The sequence below is a fragment of the Stegostoma tigrinum genome, chromosome 21 (assembly GCF_030684315.1).
Source record: "Stegostoma tigrinum isolate sSteTig4 chromosome 21, sSteTig4.hap1, whole genome shotgun sequence".
NCBI lineage: Eukaryota > Metazoa > Chordata > Chondrichthyes > Orectolobiformes > Stegostomatidae > Stegostoma > Stegostoma tigrinum.
The window spans coordinates 41857605-41877256 of NC_081374.1; the positions used below are offsets into that span (position 1 = coordinate 41857605).

The window sequence follows — 19652 nt, forward strand, 5'->3', positions numbered from 1 at the left end:
GAGTGAAACCAATAATGTCTCAGTATTAGACGAGGTTTTGGGTCATAATATTCCTAACTAAATCCATCAACTCCTGAAAGGTTTTATCATCTGGTGCCTCAAGCAAAGTCAGTCTCCTAATAACTGAAAATTCTGCAGGTCAAAAGCTGTCAGGAGAATTATTGATAGCTTTTCATCTGCCCCAATGTCATTTGCCTGGAAAAATTAGCAGATACTTTCCACATACTGGGTCTAGTCTTTGTTGGCAGAATCAAATGAGTTAAGCTTCCCAAATAGCAGCATGATGCCGGAAATGCTTATCTCAACTCAAAGGTGACTATTGTGAGCAAATCTCTTCAGGGGCCTGTTTTTCTCTCATCACCACTGAAATAACTCCGCAAAGGTCAATATCCCATCTAAGTCACCCTTTCTTTACATGTGCATAGTACACGACACTGACCCAGCTGACACAGAGCCAGGTCTCAGAGTGAACAGAGTCCCTGACTCCCTGGTTTTCATCTGTCAGCTAAGGCTCCCTGATTGGACGAGGTCAACAGCCCCAATCGGGTAACTTGTATTCTACCTGGCTGATCTAACTACAATCACTTAAGCAGTGGTCAGTTCCCATTACCAATATTCCATATTGACTGTCAGGTGTATTCAGCTGCTAGTTACTTCAGCCAACTGAGGTGCACTTATCTTTATTTGCATGCTGACGTAGAGCTACATGTTCATGCCAGAGCTATGATTGACACATGAACCAAGATATAACCCAGTCTAAATATGAAGAACTGACACCTCCTAGTTTTATCTGTCATATTTCAGCACACGTTTTCCATTGATGCTTCACTCATGCCCCACCCCATCCTGAAAGCAGCGAACCTTATTCTGTTTATGGCCCAAAGAGCAAAATGGCCTCTCAAACACTGTCAATCTGGTATGGTGCCTCACTGGTTAGCACTGCTTCCCTACAGCACCAGGCATCTGGGTTCAATTCCATCCTAGGCCGACTGTGTGGAGTTTGCACGTTCTCCCTGTGTCTGCGTGGGTTTCCTTCGGGTTCTCTGGTTTCCTCCCACAATCCAAAGATGTGCAGGTTAGGTGGATTAGCCATGCTAAATTGCCCGTAGTGTTCAGCAATGTGCAGATTAGGTGGGTTATAGGGTGATTGGGTTTGGGTGGGATGCTCTGAGAGTCAGTGTGGGGATTTGTTGGGCTGAAGGACCTGTTTCCTCACTGTAGTGATTCTATGACTCTATGATTCTCCCCGAGTCTGTGTGGGTTTCCTCTGGGTACTCTAACTTCCCCCCTCAGTCCGAAGATGTGCAGGTTAGGGTGGATTGGCAAATTGCCCATAGTGTCCAGGGGTGTGCAGGCTAGGTTGATCAGCCAGGGGAAACGTAGGTACGGAGTGGGTCTGGGTGGGATGTCCTTTGGAGCATTGGCGAGGATTTGATGGGATGAATGGCCTTCCCCCCAACTGTAGGGATTCTACGATCAGCAGTGGTTGACATCTTCTGCCAATGGAGATTTGTCAACCAGGCCATATTCTGGCAGGCATGAGCAACAGATAGCTTGATGGAAATCTCCCTCACTGCTTCAAAAAATCTGAGGCCAATTGTAATTTCCTGATTGTCTCCCAGACTGAGGGATGGATATTGCGTGCCATCCCAGGCAGGCTGACAGGGGGCAATATGCTTCCATCACTAGAGAAGCATAGAGTGAGCCATTAAATCTTGTTGATAGAAATTGCTGGGTGACCTGCTTTGGAACAGTCAAAACAAAAGCTGAATTAAAGACCAACCACAATAAGGGTTAGTTACAGCAAAGCAGCACACTGAAATGGTGCAAGCAGGGGCTGACCTTCTGAACTTGTCTAACTCTATAACACTTGGAACTAGAAACAGTGGTTGAATTTGGACAAGGGAAGAACAGGGCTTAAATTTTAGAAAATATTATACTGCAAGGTAAGAATGTTCAGAATTCCAGCTGCCACAGAGGCAATGCACAGTCCCAAATCGTAGTCTGCATTTATACCTTAATGAAACTGGACTGAAAATAAATGGAGCTTAATACCATTACATTACTTTAGATCAAATGATTGTGCAATGGAGAAAGGCATAAGTATGCAAGTGACTAGAAAATGTGAGGCGTTCTTCAGAATTGAGGATCCATGATCATAGCAGAAGATAAAAACCTTAAACTCAGCGAAAGGCCAGGAAATCATCTATTTTTGTTTAAGTAAGATTTCACATCAATCACTAATATTTTTCCCAAAATGTTGCCATTGGCTTATGAAGATGCTATGAGTCTCTCTCAAGGTCCAAACAGCTCTAGAGCTACAGGAGCAGCTTTTGTGCTTAAGGGCAGAACAGCCCACATTGTCAAGCTCCCACTGATGTAGCAGTGCTGTTTTTACTCCAGATCTTTCAATCCTTCCTTGATCAGGTTCAGTTCGTAACAGAGTGTTTCGTAGCGGTAGGCCATTCGTATCTGAGGTACATTTGTCTTCTGAATGCAGTTTCCTTCCGGCCCTTCCTGATGGTAGTTAGATCCCAGAAAGTGAGCCTTCTCCTGAGAAGTAAGGTGAAGTAAACATTCAAATCAGTGCTTCAATCCCAACGAAAGCACAAAATCCTTCTGGTAAACAAAGTGACAGAAGGGAGACGGTGAACAAAAAAAGACCCATCCTTTTAAAAATATAAAACCAGTCCGTCTGGTTCATTAATGCCTTTTAGGGAAGGAAACTGTCATTGTTACTAGTCTTGCCTATATGTGACTTCAGACCCACAGCAATGTGGTTGACTTTGGGCAATTAGGGATGGGCAATTAACACTGCCTCGCTAGTGATTCCCTCATCACGCAAATGAATACAGAACCAAAAAGTATTGCTCCTCAGACTTGTACAAACCTGGATCTGTGCTTACTTGCATTACTATATATATAATGTTTATATATATGTTATATATATAGGGGTTGGTTAGCTCAGTTGGCTGGATGGCTGGTTTGCAATAGTGAGTGATGTCTAAGCCATGGATTCTCCTTTCATTTCAGGCATAGTGACCCCCAAGTTTAACCACTGCCAGTTGACTGTCTCAGACTGAGCAGCCCTATAGTCCGGTGGCACTATGATGACTTTACCCATAACTACAGATAGTCGATTGATTGACTGATTGGCCAAATAAAATGGCTAGATAACACAGCCAGACTAACTGATGAATTGCAGACAGAGTAAGATAGAGACCTCTGATGATCTAGATTCTTTAAAGATTTAACTCCTTTCTGAAGCCTGTGCTTCAACACAACATGGTTTAGGTTTTCATCATTGTAGCTTGCTTGGATTTAGGAATGGGAAGATCAAACCATGGCCAGGGTCTTACATTCATTTGCAAATTTGTGGCTGGATGATGTCTTGATTACTTACAGGTCATGCTAACCACGAGTCCACTCAAGACACACTGGTCCCGAATCTGTCAGCAAATGTTGGAGACTAATAAAGACCTAGCCACCTTTTGGCCAAGGAGGCGAAAGTCAGATCTTTCGGTCCCATAAGGAATCTTTCTTTCTCTAGGCATTCTTCACTGGGGGGGGTGGGGAAATGGAATTGGGGCCCAGGTAGATTTGCTAATCCACACAGATACTCCCTTACTTTGTCAAACACCAGTTCTGTGGACAAAAAAACTAAAAGAACTGCAGATGCTGGAAATCTAAAACAAAAACTGAAACTAGAAGGGCCACTGAAGGACAGTCTGAAGCTCTGCAGAAGGATCGCTGGACATCAACACTGATTTCTCTCCATAGATGTTGCCAGACTGGCTGAGCTTTTCCAGTAATTTCTGATTATGCACCAGATCCGAGGTCCACTCCAACCACTACAAACATCAGCATTATTCCTGCTGGCTCCAAATTGCAGTCAGTTTTATATTTTTACCAATTAATTCACCCTCTGAGGGAATGGTGGATCACCATCTGTTTTAGCCTTCACCCCAGCTTAATTTTCACCCCCAGTTAACATCAGGAAGTGTAGCCTTTAAGAGAAAAGAAAGGGTAGTTATTGATGTACACCTTTGATTTTTTTCTCTCCGTGAACCTCATGATGTTGCTAAAATCAGGGGATCTTACACATTTGAAGGAGGCCATGTGGTCCATCAGTGCTATTGACTTTTGAAAGTTTCTGTTGAATTTGCTCCCAACCTCCTTTCAGACAATATATTGCAAATCATAACAAGTCGCTTTGGCACACTGATAGTGGCCCTACCCTGGGCTGGGAGGCCCAGGTTCCAATCCCATCTACTGCAAAGGTGTGTTAAGAATAGCTTGATTAGGAAATATAGGTTAAACATAAGAATATCTCCAAATAGTTGTTTTGCTGCTTCTGTCAAATCTATGTTCTCTGGTCACCAGTGCACCCATGGATAGAAACAGTCCCTCTTCATTCGCCCTATCAAAACCCCTTGTAGGTTTGAACAACTCTGTTAAATCACTATTAAATTCCATAAACACACCCCAAGACAAATAAGGCAGGAAACTGCAAAGTAAAAAGGACTCTTAAAACATGATGTATGGAAAAGAAAATGTGAGTAATGGCTATTTGTTAAGAGCGGAAAAGCAACAGAGGGGCAAAAGGGAGGGCAGTGGAATGACTGATCAACCCAGGAATAATTGATGATGGATGTTACAGTGATTGAAGTTGAGTTACAGTGGATGTGTGAGGTTAGTACAAGATTAACAAGTAGGGGGCGGCACGGTGGTTCAGTGGTTAGCACTGCAGCCTCACAGCGCCGGGAACCGGGGTTCGATTCCAGCCTCGGGTAACTGTCTGTGTGGAGTTTGCACATTCTCCCCGTATCTGTGTGGGTTTCCTCTGGGTGCTCCAGTTTCCTCCCACAGTCCAAAGATGTGCAGGCTAGGTGGATTGGCCATGCTAAAATTGCCCATTGTGTTCAGGGTTGTCTGGGTTACAGGGGGATGGGTCTGGGTGGGATGCTCCAAGATGCGGTGTGGACCTGTTGGGCCGAAGGGCCTGTTTCCACACTGTAGGGAATCTAATCGATATCTCACTAACTAATAACTGTCGATCTTTTGGTAGGAGCAGTTATAAAGAGGTCAGGACAGGGTTAAACATTTCTGCCATTTCTCCAATCACTCCTGCTACCTCTTTCGGACCTAAGGCATGTTCCTAAAGTGCAGTGTCCAGAAATGGTTTCAATATTCCAGTCTATTACCAACTAGTGATTTACAGATGTTTAGCACAACACTGTTTCTTTTGATTTTTATGCCTGTGGTTTTCAACATATACTTTTCCTTATTAGTATATAATCAATGTGAATCAGCACAACATCGAGGGCCGAAGGGCCTGTACTGTGCTGTAATGTTCTATGTTCTATGTTCTATGAGTTGAATTGTGCCGTATGGACTATATTTAATAAACTGGCTAAACTTTCACCTTGAAGTGGAGAAAGGTATTTAATCAAAAAAAGCTAAGGCGTGATAAGACTAGGAGGTTTTTTTTGTTCATTCACAAGATGAGGGCATCATTGGCCGAGACAGCACTTATTGCCGTTCCCTAATTGCCCAGAGGGCAGGTAAGAGTCAATCACATTGCAGCGGGTCTGGAACCACTTGTAGGCCAGACCAGGTAAGGACTTTAGTGAACGAGGTGATTTTTTTTCCAACAAGTGACAATGAATTTACGGTGATCATTAGACTTTTAATTCCAGATTTTGATTAAATTCAAATTCCAACTTTTGCAGTGGCAGGATTCAAGCCCATATCCCCAGAGCATTCACGATAATAAAATGTCAGGCTGGATGAACACAGCAGGCCCAGCAGCATCTCAGGAGCACAAAAGCTGACGTTTCGGGCCTAGACCCTTCATCAGAGCGGGGGATGGGGTGAGGGTTCTGGAATAAATAGGGAGAGAGGGGGAGGCGGACCGAAGATGGAGAGAAAAGAAGATAGGTGGAGAGGAGAGTATAGGTGGGGAGGTAGGGAGGGGATAGGTCAGTCCAGGGAAGACGGACAGGCCAAGGAGGTGGGATGAGGTTAGTAGGTAGGAGATGGAGGTGCGGCTTGGGGTGGGAGGATGGGATGGGTGAGAGGAAGAACAGGTTAGGGAGGCAGAGACAGGTGTCCGACCGACCTCTATCTTCCTCCCATCCCAAGCTGCACCTCCATCTCCTACCTACTAACCTCATCCCACCTCCTTGGCCTGTCCGTCTTCCCTGGACTGACCTATCCCCTCCCTACCTCCCCACCTATACTCTCCTCTCCACCTATCTTCTTTTCTCTCCATCTTTGGTCCGCCTCCCCCTCTCTCCCTATTTATTCCAGAACCCTCACCCCATTCCCCTCTCTGATGAAGGGTCTAGGGCCGAAACGTCAGCTTTTGTGCACCTGAGATGCTGCTGGGCCTGCTGTGTTCACCCAGCCTCACATTTTATTATCTTGGATTCTCCAACATCTGCAGTTCCCATTATCTCTCCCCAGAACATTCGCTGGGTCTCTGGATTAACAATCTAGCTACAATAATAGGTGGCCATCGCATCCCTGTGTCAATGTGTAAAAGAGTTAGCTTTTCAAAAACGGCTTTGCAAGGTCACCAGCACAACCTAAGTATCCCCAAATCACATCCAATTACCTGTTTCGAGAAGCCGCTCTGCAAGACACTGTTCCGTGCTATCTCACAGATGTCACAGGTACTAAGTTTGAAGACCTGAGCAGCAATGGCATATTCCTCCATCAACGGTTCCTGTCAACAAGTTACAGAGTTTAAAGATATGGCAATAGTCTATTTAAATTAACAGTGGGAATACAGGAATCTAGTAGCATAGTGGTTAAGTTACTAACCAAACAGCCTAGAGGTCTCGGTTAATGAGTTGGTAAACATGAGTTCAAATATCATTGTGCCAACTTGTGAATTTAGAATTCAACAAAAGACGTGGATCAAAAAGCTAGTAATCTGTCTATGTGAAAATCAGGCAAATGTGAGGTTGTCAACTATGACAGGAAGAATAGAAAAGCAGAACATAATTTAAGTAAAGAGGGTGATGACTGAAGTCTATAGTAAAACAGGTTCTGGGTGTCCCCTATTGGGGCTGTTAATCTGGTCCGTTTATGGTGCCGTGGCTGACATAAAAGGGTGAAAGCCAGGAAACTGGGCCTCCTGGTTCTGAACATAGAACAGTACAGCACAGTACAGGTCCTTTGGCCCACGATGTTGTGCGAACCTATTATCCTACTAAGACCAGTCTACCCTGTATACCCTACATTAAACTAGCATCCGTATGCCTATCCAAGAGTTGCTTAAATGTCTCCAAGTTATCGGACTACACTACCACTGCCAGCAGCACATTTCACACGCCCACCACTCTTTGTGTAAAGAACCTACCTCTGACATCTCCCCTATACCTTCCTCCAATCACCTTAAAATTATACCCCCTCACAAGAGCCATTTCAACCCTTGGAAAAAGTCTCTGGCTATTCACTCTTCCCCTGCCTCTCATTATTTTGTAGACCTCTATCAAGTTACCTCTCATCCGCCTTTGATCCAATGAAAAAATACTTAACTCCCTCAACCTTTCCTCATAAGACCTGCCCTCCATTCCAGGCAGCATCCTGGTAAATCTCCTCTGCAGCCTCTCTAAAACTCCCTCATCCTTCCTGTAATGAGGTGATCAGAACTGAACACAATATTCCAAGGTAAACACCGCACCACAAGAGCCCAAACCTGCCCAGTCTCCCACCACAAAGCATTGAGATAATGGCCAAGACAGTTCCATTGTCAATAGCTCACAGATGGTAATAGATCGGGAGATTCCTGTGCTGTATGACTCTATGAAGCTCCACACAATAACCTGTGCAAAAATCTATCAACGCCAGCTAAGGCTGAGGAATTCATGGTTCTGGAAATGTGAGACACTCTGTTGATTCTGTCGATAAATTGCTGCCTATTTTTCAATGGAGTCATACTGAGTAGGAGGTTCCCTGGCACATTTTACCATCTCTGTTAAACTATCACACCCCAGTTTGTGACTTGGGCTCTGGGGAAGGCATTACTCATGACCTCCAGCCAGCTAGATAATAGGGAGGAGATGGAGAATGGGGAAAGAAAAGCTACTCTTGTCACACCCAGCAAACCCAGCTGCAAATTTTAGTGAAAAAAGCAGTTGACCCCTAACCTGCTCAGTTTTGAAGAACATCTGAGATAATTGAAGATGTACCATGAATTGTGTGCTCACAAGAACAGGTCATTTGGTGTCTGAGTCCTCTCCTGAGGGCAGTGTTGGGCACGGGCTGCCTCCAGGCCCTTGCTCAAATGGCTTTAATCTTGGCGGCTTTGTAATCCTAAAGCATGTGTTGCCCTCTTAGGCCTGTTACCACTCAACTATGTACTCCTTCATTGTAGTGATAGCTTTGTGCCTCTGAGTCCGAAGGTTCAAGCCCCACACAAATGATTTGAGCAGTTGATTTAGGCTGCTACTCCAATGCAGTGTTGACAGTGTATTACAAGTGCCATATTTGAATGAAACATTAAACTGACACTCCATCTGTCCTCAGAATGATGCAGATACCATATGAAGAACAGCAAAGATGTTATCTCTAGTCAATATTCATTGCTCAATCATTGTCAGTTGAAAAATAGCTCTTACTTCTTGGCTGTTTTGAGGGCATAGAAGTTGTGAAAGATGCTATGCCAATGCGAATTCTTTACTTTCTTCCAAATGGGGATGGTGGGAGAATGGGAATCTTGCTGACACTTGTGCCCGCTAAGTTTCATTGACTGTGGAACCTCAGATGGTGCCTGGTGTTGAGCAGCTGCCTTTGGAGAAATTGGCAAACTGCCTCTGCTCTAGTATCTAATTTCTTATTATGTGCAGAATTTATCCTTTGAGCTATCAGGATTGCTTTAAAAGTGTTTATACTACAGAAAAAAACCCTAGATATCTTTACAGTAATGCTGGCAAAGCAAAAGTCTGCTTTAGAAATGATCTGGGTTGTGATAACAGGATGAAAATGATGAAAATGATGAAAAAAAAGAAACGGTTACTATATTGGAACAATTAATTCACAATAGTTACAGGGCACTGTACCCAGTATTCAGTTAAGTTTTCCAACAGAGTTAACTTAATCTAAGTTCTTCTTTCTTTTGTTTGCAATTTAACTGCAGTATCTAAACAAATTGTGTTTTTGTTTAATGTTGAGTAGTTTGACCAGTCATATTGCATCTGGAACACAGCACTTCCTCTGCCTTCAAAATAAAAAATGTTACCTGGTAACATGCGTAAAATATTTTGAGGGGTTCTAGTCTGGGTCCACAACAGTTGCGCTTACCTTGGTGTAATGGAATTGCATGGGATCATCAGTGGAGAGTGAGACCATCAGCCCCTTCCTCAGAAACTCAGGAAGTGGATTCTTGGCATACTCCAGGAACAGGCTGTTATTGCTGAGAGGAGACAAGGCGATGGGGGTCTGAGTCAGAAAGTACAAGTACTGCAGCACTGGGCTCTGAAAAGAACAATGGGACCTCTAAATATCAGTATTATAATCTTCATTTCTGCATTCAATGTGTGCCTCTATATGTCTGAACATGTCTGGTCTTCTCACAGAACAATGAGAACAAACCCCAGTCCCAGATCTGGGACGAATGGGGTAATATTTGAACTAATAAGGGATTAAATTGTCCAGGAGTCTTTCTCAACCCAACCTTTGAATTGCCCACTGATTGTCATTGATAAACCAGATGCTAGTTCACCAAAGAACCCATGGACATTGATCATTCAGTGGTTGCTACTAACAGCTTCAAATGCAATATTTTACAGAAGCCATTTCCCAAATATATGGGAAAGGTATTCAGTCACCACCCCATTGTTCTCATGGGCACCAACAACCACATTTTTGGATGGGATTTGGAGAGTACTCCAATCTGCTCCCCCTTGTAGATCTCTTGGCTACACATGGAAAACCCACCACTGGATCTTTCAGGTGAAAACACTCCAGCTGGAAACCTTCCTACTGGAAACACTTTCTGTTGGAAATAGCTCCCAGTGCCTCACTGTCCATCCCTATCCCACTGACAGGAGCCACTTGTTGGAATGACCTGTGGACAGAGCTTAGTGAACTGGTCCAAGCCTTCCTGAACAGCCCGACAGCTTATGCGACTCAGTGTGCTATCCTCCATCGACCCTATCCTGGGCTGGGGAGGCTGGAGTTCCCAGCTTGGAGATTTCCCAGTCCCAGCTCTGTCACATTGACAGGCTTGCCCTGTTTGACTCAGCAGTGTTTTCCAACAGAGACCAGGTTCCCAATCAGGCTCACATTACTTCAGCGCTAATAGCTACTGCGCCATTAGGTTTGTTTTTACTTTTTCAAATGGATAGGAATGGATTGGGAGGAATTAGCTCAAATGGTAGGGCACTCACTTAGCATGTGAGAGCTAGTGGGATCACTGGCCACGTTCTCCAGTTTGGTGGAGTGGCACGATGGCTCAGTAGTTAGCACTACTGCCTCACAGCTCTAATCCAGCCTCGGGTGGAGTTGACTCGTTGTCCCTGTGGTGTTTCCTCCCAGGGTGTACAGGTAAATGTGGGGTTTACAGGGATAGGGTAGGATGCACTTTGAAGGGTGCGTGCAGACTTGATGGGCTGAATGGCCACTGAGCACTGTAGGGATTCTACGAGAGTGAGCTAGCCTGTGTGAGTCGATTACTCCAGTTGGGAGATTGAGGAAAGTCTATTTGTTCGGATTCCCTGCAAACCCTCCAGATCTAACTCCTTCTCCAAAGTCTGCATCTCACTGCATTCCAACCTTTTTCAGATTGAGTCCGTGGGAGATGTTATCTGCTGTCATGAAGGCTGCCAGCAGATGTGTCACAGCTCCCGCCTCACCACAGTGTGGACGGAACAAGAAAGTGTTTAACCCTCTCTCCCTGAAAGAAAGACACAAGATAAAAGCATGAATATTACCTCACTACAAAACCCTTTGATTCACAGAATTAAAATCCATCTTGATCATTTGTCTGAAGCTATAAGGATAACATTTATCACTTTCATCCTTTTGGCGATGTAGTATAATCGTGATAATTCTGATATGTTCCAACTTCTCTTGCTCCCCCATTGCTTCCCACCTCAGTACTCAGGTTAAAATAGCAGCTCAGGTCTCAGTGAGTTTTGTGCATATCTAAAGGGGACACCATCAGCCTGAGACTGAACGTCATTGACATGACAATTTAAAATTTAGTCAGTCAAATTGAAATGAGAAAGGAAGTGGATAAATCCCTTGATTTATTTTAATTGTCCCACTTCCTTGCCAACTATCACTCTATTTAATGTAGGCTGACAGTTTGATTAAGTGGAGGCTACAGTGTACTGGCAATGTTGCTGAGCTAATTACCTAGAACACCACGTTAAATATTCTGGGAATATGGGCTCAAATCACATTGTAGCATAAGATTAAAAATGGAATTTGACAAAAACCTAGCTCCTTTATAAACATTGTCATAAAAATCTGAAGAAGGGTCCTGACCCGAAACATCAACTTTCCTGCCCATCGGATGCTGCCTGGCCTGCTGTGTTCCTCCAGCCCCACACTGTGTTTTGTCATTAAAATCTATCTGCTTTACCAATAGCCTCCAAGAAAAGGAGACCTACCATCAGTGGTTGGCCAACATGTGACTCCAGACCCACAACAATGTGGTTGACTCTTAATTGGCAACAAATGCTGGCCTTATCAACATCCCATGAATACATTCTTAAGAAGTAGAAGTTAACGGGTTGATCGGTTCTAAGTGGCAAATGTTTTTGGGTGGTAAAATCCTCCTACACATCTGCCAAGCTATAAAAGGTCGTTACTCTAATGAGGGAATTTTATTTTACAGGCATTTGTTCCAAAATTTCTTCACAGCTTTGCTAATGTGCTTTGTTTTAAACTCAGCAATTTGACTGGCACCAATAGAAAGACTGAGCTATATCTGCAAACCATAGGAACTCTTTATCACTTAAACCATGAGTGACAATCTTCCAAGGACATGTCTTAGATTTGGCGTAACACAAAGGTGGAAGTTCTTCCTTTCCAGCAACTTTGAAAAGAATTGTTACATTGTACAAATCCCTTTGAGTACTGGGATCTTTACTTATGTCTTCAGCGATTCAGGATGCCCTTTCACTTCATCATTGCACCGTAATAATATCTATCTCCATACGATATGTGCTCAGTGCTTGAAACTGGAAATTCTAATAGAAATCAATGTGGAGTGAGGGAGACCCCGAGCGAAAATCAGCCTGAACTATTTCCCAGGTAATGATTTTCTGACACATTCCATTCTCAAATACAAGCACTCTCTCACACCCACCCCATCTACTTCAAAGAAAAGTCATAAGTATTCTTCAACAATTATAATCAAACAAAGCCACAGTGTAAAAGTGAAAATAATGAAAAAGTATTAAATCCCATGAACTTTTAGGGGAGAAATCTATATTTAATGTTGGGCTAATGGAAGGTATGGAATTGAGTTTTCTTAGAAATTGATTTCTGGTACAACACCTGGCTTCCAGTAAACGATCATTTGTTCCAGAACAACAAACCAGCATGGTGAGCCAGCCAACCTAGGGAAAAATGTTCATAAGAACTTCAGAATAGGGATGAACGGTTCGCATAGTGCTCAGAACAATCTGGCTACAGAGCAAAGAACATTTCACTCCAGTGGAGGTGGTGGAGGCAGGTAGGTTAGGAACATTTAAGGCATATCTTGATAGACACATGGTTGTGAGGTGAATAGGGGGATAGAAACGCATGGCCAATGAGTAGTGGGTCAAAATAAGAGTTAGGAAATGGTGGGTCGAAGGGCCTGTTCCTGTGCTGTATTGTATTGTATAACTGGGTGGGTTTTTACAACAATGACAATTGTCACAGTTGTTACAACTGGTACTAGCTGCCAATTCCAGATTTATTCATTGAATCTAAATTTCACCACCTGCTGTGGTGGGATTTGAAGCTATATCCCCATCCTCTTGATTACTAGTCACGTAGTAACATTATCAATTCACGACCATTGTTGGGGGGGGGAACAATATAGATTGGTAAGGATAGAAGTAATGGGATTAGGTGATGGTTAAGAAGTGGACAGCACATCTTTGAACCAGCTCAAATTTACAGAGGGTGGAAAGTAGGAGGTCTAGAAAGCACTGAAACAGCCATGACTAGAGGTAACAAACTGCTGAATGCATCCAAGGCAGGGGTGAGGAATGGTCAGTGTTACAGAGGTGGAAGCATCTGGTAACAGAATGATGCGAGGAATTAATCTGTGGCCTCTGTCCATGTAAATGGTCAACAAATATAGCAGCAGGGTTCACAGTCTCCTATCGCAGCTCATGCCTGATGGAAGGGCTTTACCTTCGGAGGTTGTTGAGGATCATGATGTTAAGATACATATAACAGAGGTAGTAAGAGTATGAAGGATTCTTCGGCATATTCCATTCCTCCGGTTTGGGGCTCTTTGTGCAGAACATGTGGCCACTGTGTTTGGACTCATCATCGACACTGTCAAACCCGGTGATCTAGGGAATTTAGGAAAGGACAAGATGAATCATGAATCGTACAGAATTCTCCACTTCTACGATAAAAATTTGCATTTATACACTGCCTGAACACCATGTATCTTAACCACCCCAAGCTGCTTCACATCAAACCTATCAATCCGTTGTAAAGAAAGCAAAACCAGCGTTTATACAGCACTTACAGCACTACAGCCTCAGTGCCTTAATAGCCAAGCAAAAACTTGTAAGTATCATCAAAGTTGTAATGTAGGCAATATGGCAGGAAAATTTACGCGTAGCAAGCTGCCACAAACAGCAATGTATGTTAAACAAGTTGAAGGGCAAACAGTGTTGCTCCCACGTAACACTTGTTTGCCGCTGTAACGGAATAACACCCTCTGTGATGATACGTAGAAAAGGCCTCAAAGTTGAGGACAACAATCAGAAAATTTCATAAGTAACAAAAATTAGTGTAGTGTATCTCAAAATTTCCAAGGTAAATTTCACTTTAGTACAATATTGTCAGGTGGGTGGTAGACAAATGGGAGCTATTTTTACATCTTTCCTCATGTCCATTAAAATCAATGAAGAGCTTCTAACTCTATCAGAGGCTTCTGTCATGTACAAAGTTACTGAGCCCATTAAAGGGCAATGGATCTGATCAGTTTGGTGATCCTCACTCACATGTTTCAGGAAGATGCTGAGCTTGATGTTATCCTGAGGGTTCACCGTTGCTTCAAAAATTGGCATGAAGATGTTTTCAAGCATTTTTCCAAAGTGTGGGATGAAATTTTGGGCTCTGAAAATATCACTTGAAAGTAATTAACACAAAAGTGATCAGAAACAAGGCAAGCAAATTTGGTACCAAATCTCAAAATATATACAAATAAGCAGAAACTTCAGGTCTCTAAGAAGCAATGGAGAAAATCAATAACTCCTTCGGTGTGTTTCAACCTGATTGTGTTTTGCAACATCACCAAGTTGTTCATCCAGCTCCACACCTCGTTATCTCAGACTCCAGCATTGGCAGGTCCTGCTAGCTCTGACCAAGTTGGAACTGTCAAGATATTTCAGATATTGTTACACACTCTCCTTCATATGAGGAATTCAGTTCAGTTTTTGTCTGCTTTCCGCCACTCAGACTTTCTCTTCAGTTTGAGGAGATGGTGGCACGGTGGTAATCTCGCTGAGCTGGTATACCAGAGAGCCAGGTTATTGCTTCAGGTTCACATCTCACCCCGGTAGCTGGTGGAATTTAAATTCAGTTCATAAATAAATCTGGAACTGGAAACTAGCGTGTGTGACTGCTATCTGGGTGATCGGCCAGTTATGGTAAAATCCATCTGGCTCCCCTAATGCCCCTTCAGGAATGAAAGCTGTTCCCTTACATGTGACTTTAGACACAGAGCAATGCAGCTGATCTTAATTGGGTTAGGCTCTGAAATAGCAGAGCATACCATCCAGTTCAAGGGCAATTAGGGATGGATGCAGAGGCTGGACTTCCCATATCTTGTGAAAATAAAAGTATTAGTATGGCCAAGTGACTACCCTGAGGAGTAGCAGCCTCACTGTTAAGAAACACTAATCCCAGCCTCCCACGATCCTGACATTCCATGTGCAGAGTTCCCAGATGATGGGACACTTCTTGTGACAGCCTGTACTGCACCATACTTCCACTTCACTCCCTCCCGGATCAGATTTTTTTGCAGTTATCAAGAATAGATTGATACAAGAAAACTTGTGTTTGCCTCCCATTGTACGCGAATGGAACTCAGAGCACAAATTGTCTGGAACTTTCCTTTTAAACAGACACCACCATTCAAACAGCAAACAAAAATTCAGAGACTGGCTGAGAAATGTCAATTTTCTAATTTTCTTCGCCTTCTCTCCTGCTTTGTAACCCTTGGGGTGCCCTGTGCACACCCCATTCCCTTCAGTTTGCCATATATCAGCAACCTGTCTCGATCAGAGTCTGGCCAACAACTCAACTGCAGTTCCTACTATCTCTGAGCTCCTAAGCGACTCATTTTTGGTACAGCTTTTGACTTACTAAATTCTGGGGACCTGAATCATCCATCTCATTTTGGGAGAGAAGACCCTGTGCTTGATGAACCAGGTTGCCAGCTTAGACCACTCATCTGGTGACCGCCCATAGATGGACAAACGTGGCTCTGCATGTTGGTACTTGGCATCTTCCAAATCCGATGCCACTTCCTGCAACAATACAGAGACAACACCAGTATGACCAACAGCCATTACTGTATTTTAGGACATTGCGCGAGTTAATGGGTTGGGACAGACACATAAACATCGACATACCGAGAGCTGGTGATTGAATCCACACCAATGTTTCTGCAACTCTGTATCTCCACTGCCAGTCATATCCCAGTGGGGAGGAAAGTCATTAACGACTGTGCTTTTATCCCAACCCTGCTAGCAGGTACCCATCACAACCAAGCACAACTTTGGTTTTTCACCCAGCCTAGATTCATACAATCATGGAATCACTACGGTGCAGAGAGAGACTAATCAGCCCATCGAGTCTGCACTAACCCTCTGAAGAGCATCCCATCCAGACTTACCTCTCCCCACCATATCCTCATAACTTTACATGGGGTCTTTACCATGGCTAACCCACCTACCCTGCACATCCCTGGAAACTACAGGGCAAATTGTAGCATGGCTAATCCACCTAACCTGCACAACTTTGGACATCTTCTTAATTTGGGTTTCCATCAAAGGTAGCGGGGAATAATATTTGTAGGGCGTAAAATCTGGGGTTTCTCACCAAGGGGGATAAAGATCGGCTTTATTCCCAGTACGGGCTGGTTGGCATGGATATGTTAGACCTAAGGGCTCGGTTCCATGTTTTATGTCTCTATGACTCATAATCATCCCAGTTTAGCTGCTACAACAGCCTGCTTTCAGAAATCATCTGTGTCTGTACATTGCTAGTTACCTTCTTAAATAGACAGAACAAGGAGCAGACTGAAGGACTGCAAAGCAAACTCAGACTCTAGGTTCACACAGAGTTGTTAGTTAATGCAATTTAAATGCAGAGAGAAGGATCAATTCCAGAGTAGTTCTAACCTTTTGGCTTCTAAGCAACATCAATTACGTTTTGAAAATAAACAAAGAAAAGATTTCCCATCAATTTTCTTGAGGTAAATTCACCTCACGTTTTAAGGGTTTGTAGAAACATTAGTTGATTGGAAGGTGTTGTTACTACAGATGAATAAGGAGCATTGTATTCCTTTAATTTTTTATCCATCTCCCTTGATGACCAGTTCAAACTGGGCTGCTGTTGCCCAGCAGCTGTCCCATACTTGCCCAAGAGACACCACTCCTTATATCAGCCTGAGCATTGAGTGGTGATGAGCTATTTGACCCCATGTGCCATCACAGCTGTACCCTCAGACGACCTTTTCACATTTGGGTCGATTGCAACTTTCAGATGAATTGTGGAAGATCATTGATCATTCAGTATTAAGGTGAAAGCGTCCTACTCTACATTTAAATTGGACTGGTAAACTGTTCACTCCTAAATGGCTTTGCCTAGACACTGTGCTGGATTCAGATGGCCCATGATACATTCTAGGGGGAAAAGGAGGAGGAAGCTGCTTGGAATTCTGGGAACCTATAAGAAGCAGAAGTATTCCTCCGGTAGCCCCCAAAATAATTTACCACTTTTGTCTGTTTGCTTGGTGCCATTCAATCAACCTGCCATTGAAACTGATCAGAGCATCCATAATGTAACCACTTCTGTTCTAAATGGACAATCAGGATTCTAGGCACATCATGTGACCCATCATTCCCCATAGATACCAACTTGGCCAAGTTTACATCAGCCCCATTTATGTAGATTCTGGAAAAGTCCCAGGGAACTGCCAATTTAACATCTTTATTTAAACATGAAAAGAAATAAAAAACAGATAACTACGGGGCTCAGCCTCGATCCCCACTGCCAGCCCCTGCTGAAGGGTTTAGGACAGTGTGGCTAGAAGGGAGGAGGAATATACAAAGAGGTCACAGTTCAAAGAGCAAAGAGTGTGGTAGGTTTCACAGACAGGAGGAGAGATGTCATCGTGGCTCTTGAAAATGAGGGTATCAAAGTTTGATATATTGGGACAGAGAGCTCTTGTCGAGCAACCAGGACCTGAGTGAGGCTTAGAGCAGTATAGGATGTAAATATTGATGTGGAAACAAATCTATTAAATCGATAAGACTTTACCTTTATGATGTGAGCAAAATATTCTCCTTCAATGGCATTCTCTGTCTTCAGGTAAAGGTCACGGAGTTCACTGGCACCCACTGGATTGTACTTGGCATTAAACTTATCAAAACGTTGGAAAGTCTGACGACCCTGATTAAACGTAATTTCAAACTTGTTAGTTCCTGCATTTCATATCCTACATTTGTATTATTCTCTGGATGAAGACATCACTAACAAATTTAGCATTCACTGCCCATCTTGATCTGACCAAATATGTTACTAAGCCACTTTCGAGGCAAAGTTGAGAGAGTATGCTTCCTTAAATAACTCTCTTGAACCAATTGAGCCTTTATGGCAGTCTGTCAGTTTTAGTGCTCACTTTGACTGTAACCAGTGGACCTGGGCATGAGCAAGTCTGGGGTCCCAAAAAGGCCTAAAATCTAATCTTCTGAATCTAAACACTAACTGTTACCAACAGTTTCTATAAACACAGCTCCCTCAGTCTCCTGGGACTTTTCCAGAATCTACATAAATGGGGCTGATGTAAACTTGGCCATTTGCTGAACTTTCCGAACCCAGGACTTTACCATCTAGAACACAACGGCAGTAGACACAGGACAATCCCATTACCTGCAAGCCCCCTCCAAACCACACACCAACCTAACTTGGAACTTTTGTTCCTTTACTATCGCTGGGTCAAAATCCTGGAATTCCCTCCCTAATAGCATTGTGGGTCAACTCACAGCAGACTACAGCAGTTCAAGAAGGCAGCTCACCACCATCTTCTCAAGGGCAACCAGGGATGGGCAAGAAATGTTGGCCAGCCAGCGATGCCCACATCTTACGAGTGAATAAATAAAGTACCATTAGGCTTTTGGTTTCAAATACTTTTTTAACATGACAGACACTAGAGCTTCTGAAGAAGCGTCCTGACCCGAAACATCAAACTTTCCTGCTTCTCTGATGCTGCTTGGCCTGCTGTGATCATCCAGCTTCACACCGTGTTATCTCAGACACTAGAACCATTTGGGTTTGACAGATTTCATGCTTACTGCTTCCAGTCGCAACCCCATCTTTTACATCCTTTCACTGTATGGACACAGATGACTGAATGGCTACAGTGAGACCCACACCATGAGGCTATCTACCCTGCTGGGTACTGAAATCCTGAACCACTTGCACATGAGGTAAGCTTGTAGCTGCGGTCAAGACCAGCTGCAAATACCTATGCTTCACCAGTTATTACAAAATCCCAATCAATACCTAGTAAAAACAGAATGGAAAAACAAAGCTGGTCACATCAGTGGCCCTGATAATGTGATCAGTTGTGTTGTAACATCAGTTGTATCAATGTGAAGCATTGATTCCCATAGGAGGCAATGTTAGGGCTGGAGTTAGGTTCTACTTGGACCTTCTTCACTGGAATAAATATTTAAAAATTATATCCGTACCCTCTAATTTGAAATGCATTGTCATCTGTAGGTATCCTGAATACTTTTGATACAATCCAATTGTCACTCTTTAGGGTGAGCCAGTTCATAAGAGACACATGACAAATAAAGATAACACAGTGTGGAGCTGGAGAAACACAGCAGGCCAAAGGCTCACACTTACATAATGCTGGCCATGATCATCATTTCAAAGGGATTTACAGGGAGTGAAGTACTTTTGAAACGTGGCAGCTAATTCGTGCACAGCAATCTCCTACGTGCAACAATAAAGACTAGATATTCTGTTGCTGATTAAGTTAATTGATCCTATCCCTTCCTCCACTCTGAAAAACAACTGCTTTACACAAGCTTCAAAACCTCCCCTCCCCCCAGCGTATCCCAAAACCAGTCCAGCTCGTCCCCGCCTCCCTAACCTGTTCTTCCTCTCACCTATCCCCTCCTCCCATCTCAAGCCGCACCTCCATTTCCTACCTACCA

General features: G+C 43.5%; 1 protein-coding gene across 2 annotated transcripts in view; it reads right to left on the reverse strand.

The window, feature by feature from the left end:
• Positions 1-2188: 2188 nt before the first annotated feature.
• ampd1 (adenosine monophosphate deaminase 1 (isoform M)) overlaps positions 2189-19652 on the reverse strand; it is a 49993-nt gene continuing 32529 nt past the window's right edge. For both annotated transcript variants that reach the window (XM_048553273.2, XM_048553274.2), the window contains 8 exons: positions 17743-17874; positions 15562-15725; positions 14196-14322; positions 13369-13532; positions 10786-10906; positions 9313-9486; positions 6620-6730; positions 2189-2553 (listed from right to left, as the gene is read on the reverse strand). In XM_048553273.2, coding sequence (XP_048409230.1) covers positions 2395-2553; positions 6620-6730; positions 9313-9486; positions 10786-10906; positions 13369-13532; positions 14196-14322; positions 15562-15725; positions 17743-17874 — 1152 coding nt within the window. In that variant the 3' untranslated portion in view covers positions 2189-2394. The remainder of the gene's footprint in view (positions 2554-6619; positions 6731-9312; positions 9487-10785; positions 10907-13368; positions 13533-14195; positions 14323-15561; positions 15726-17742; positions 17875-19652) is intronic.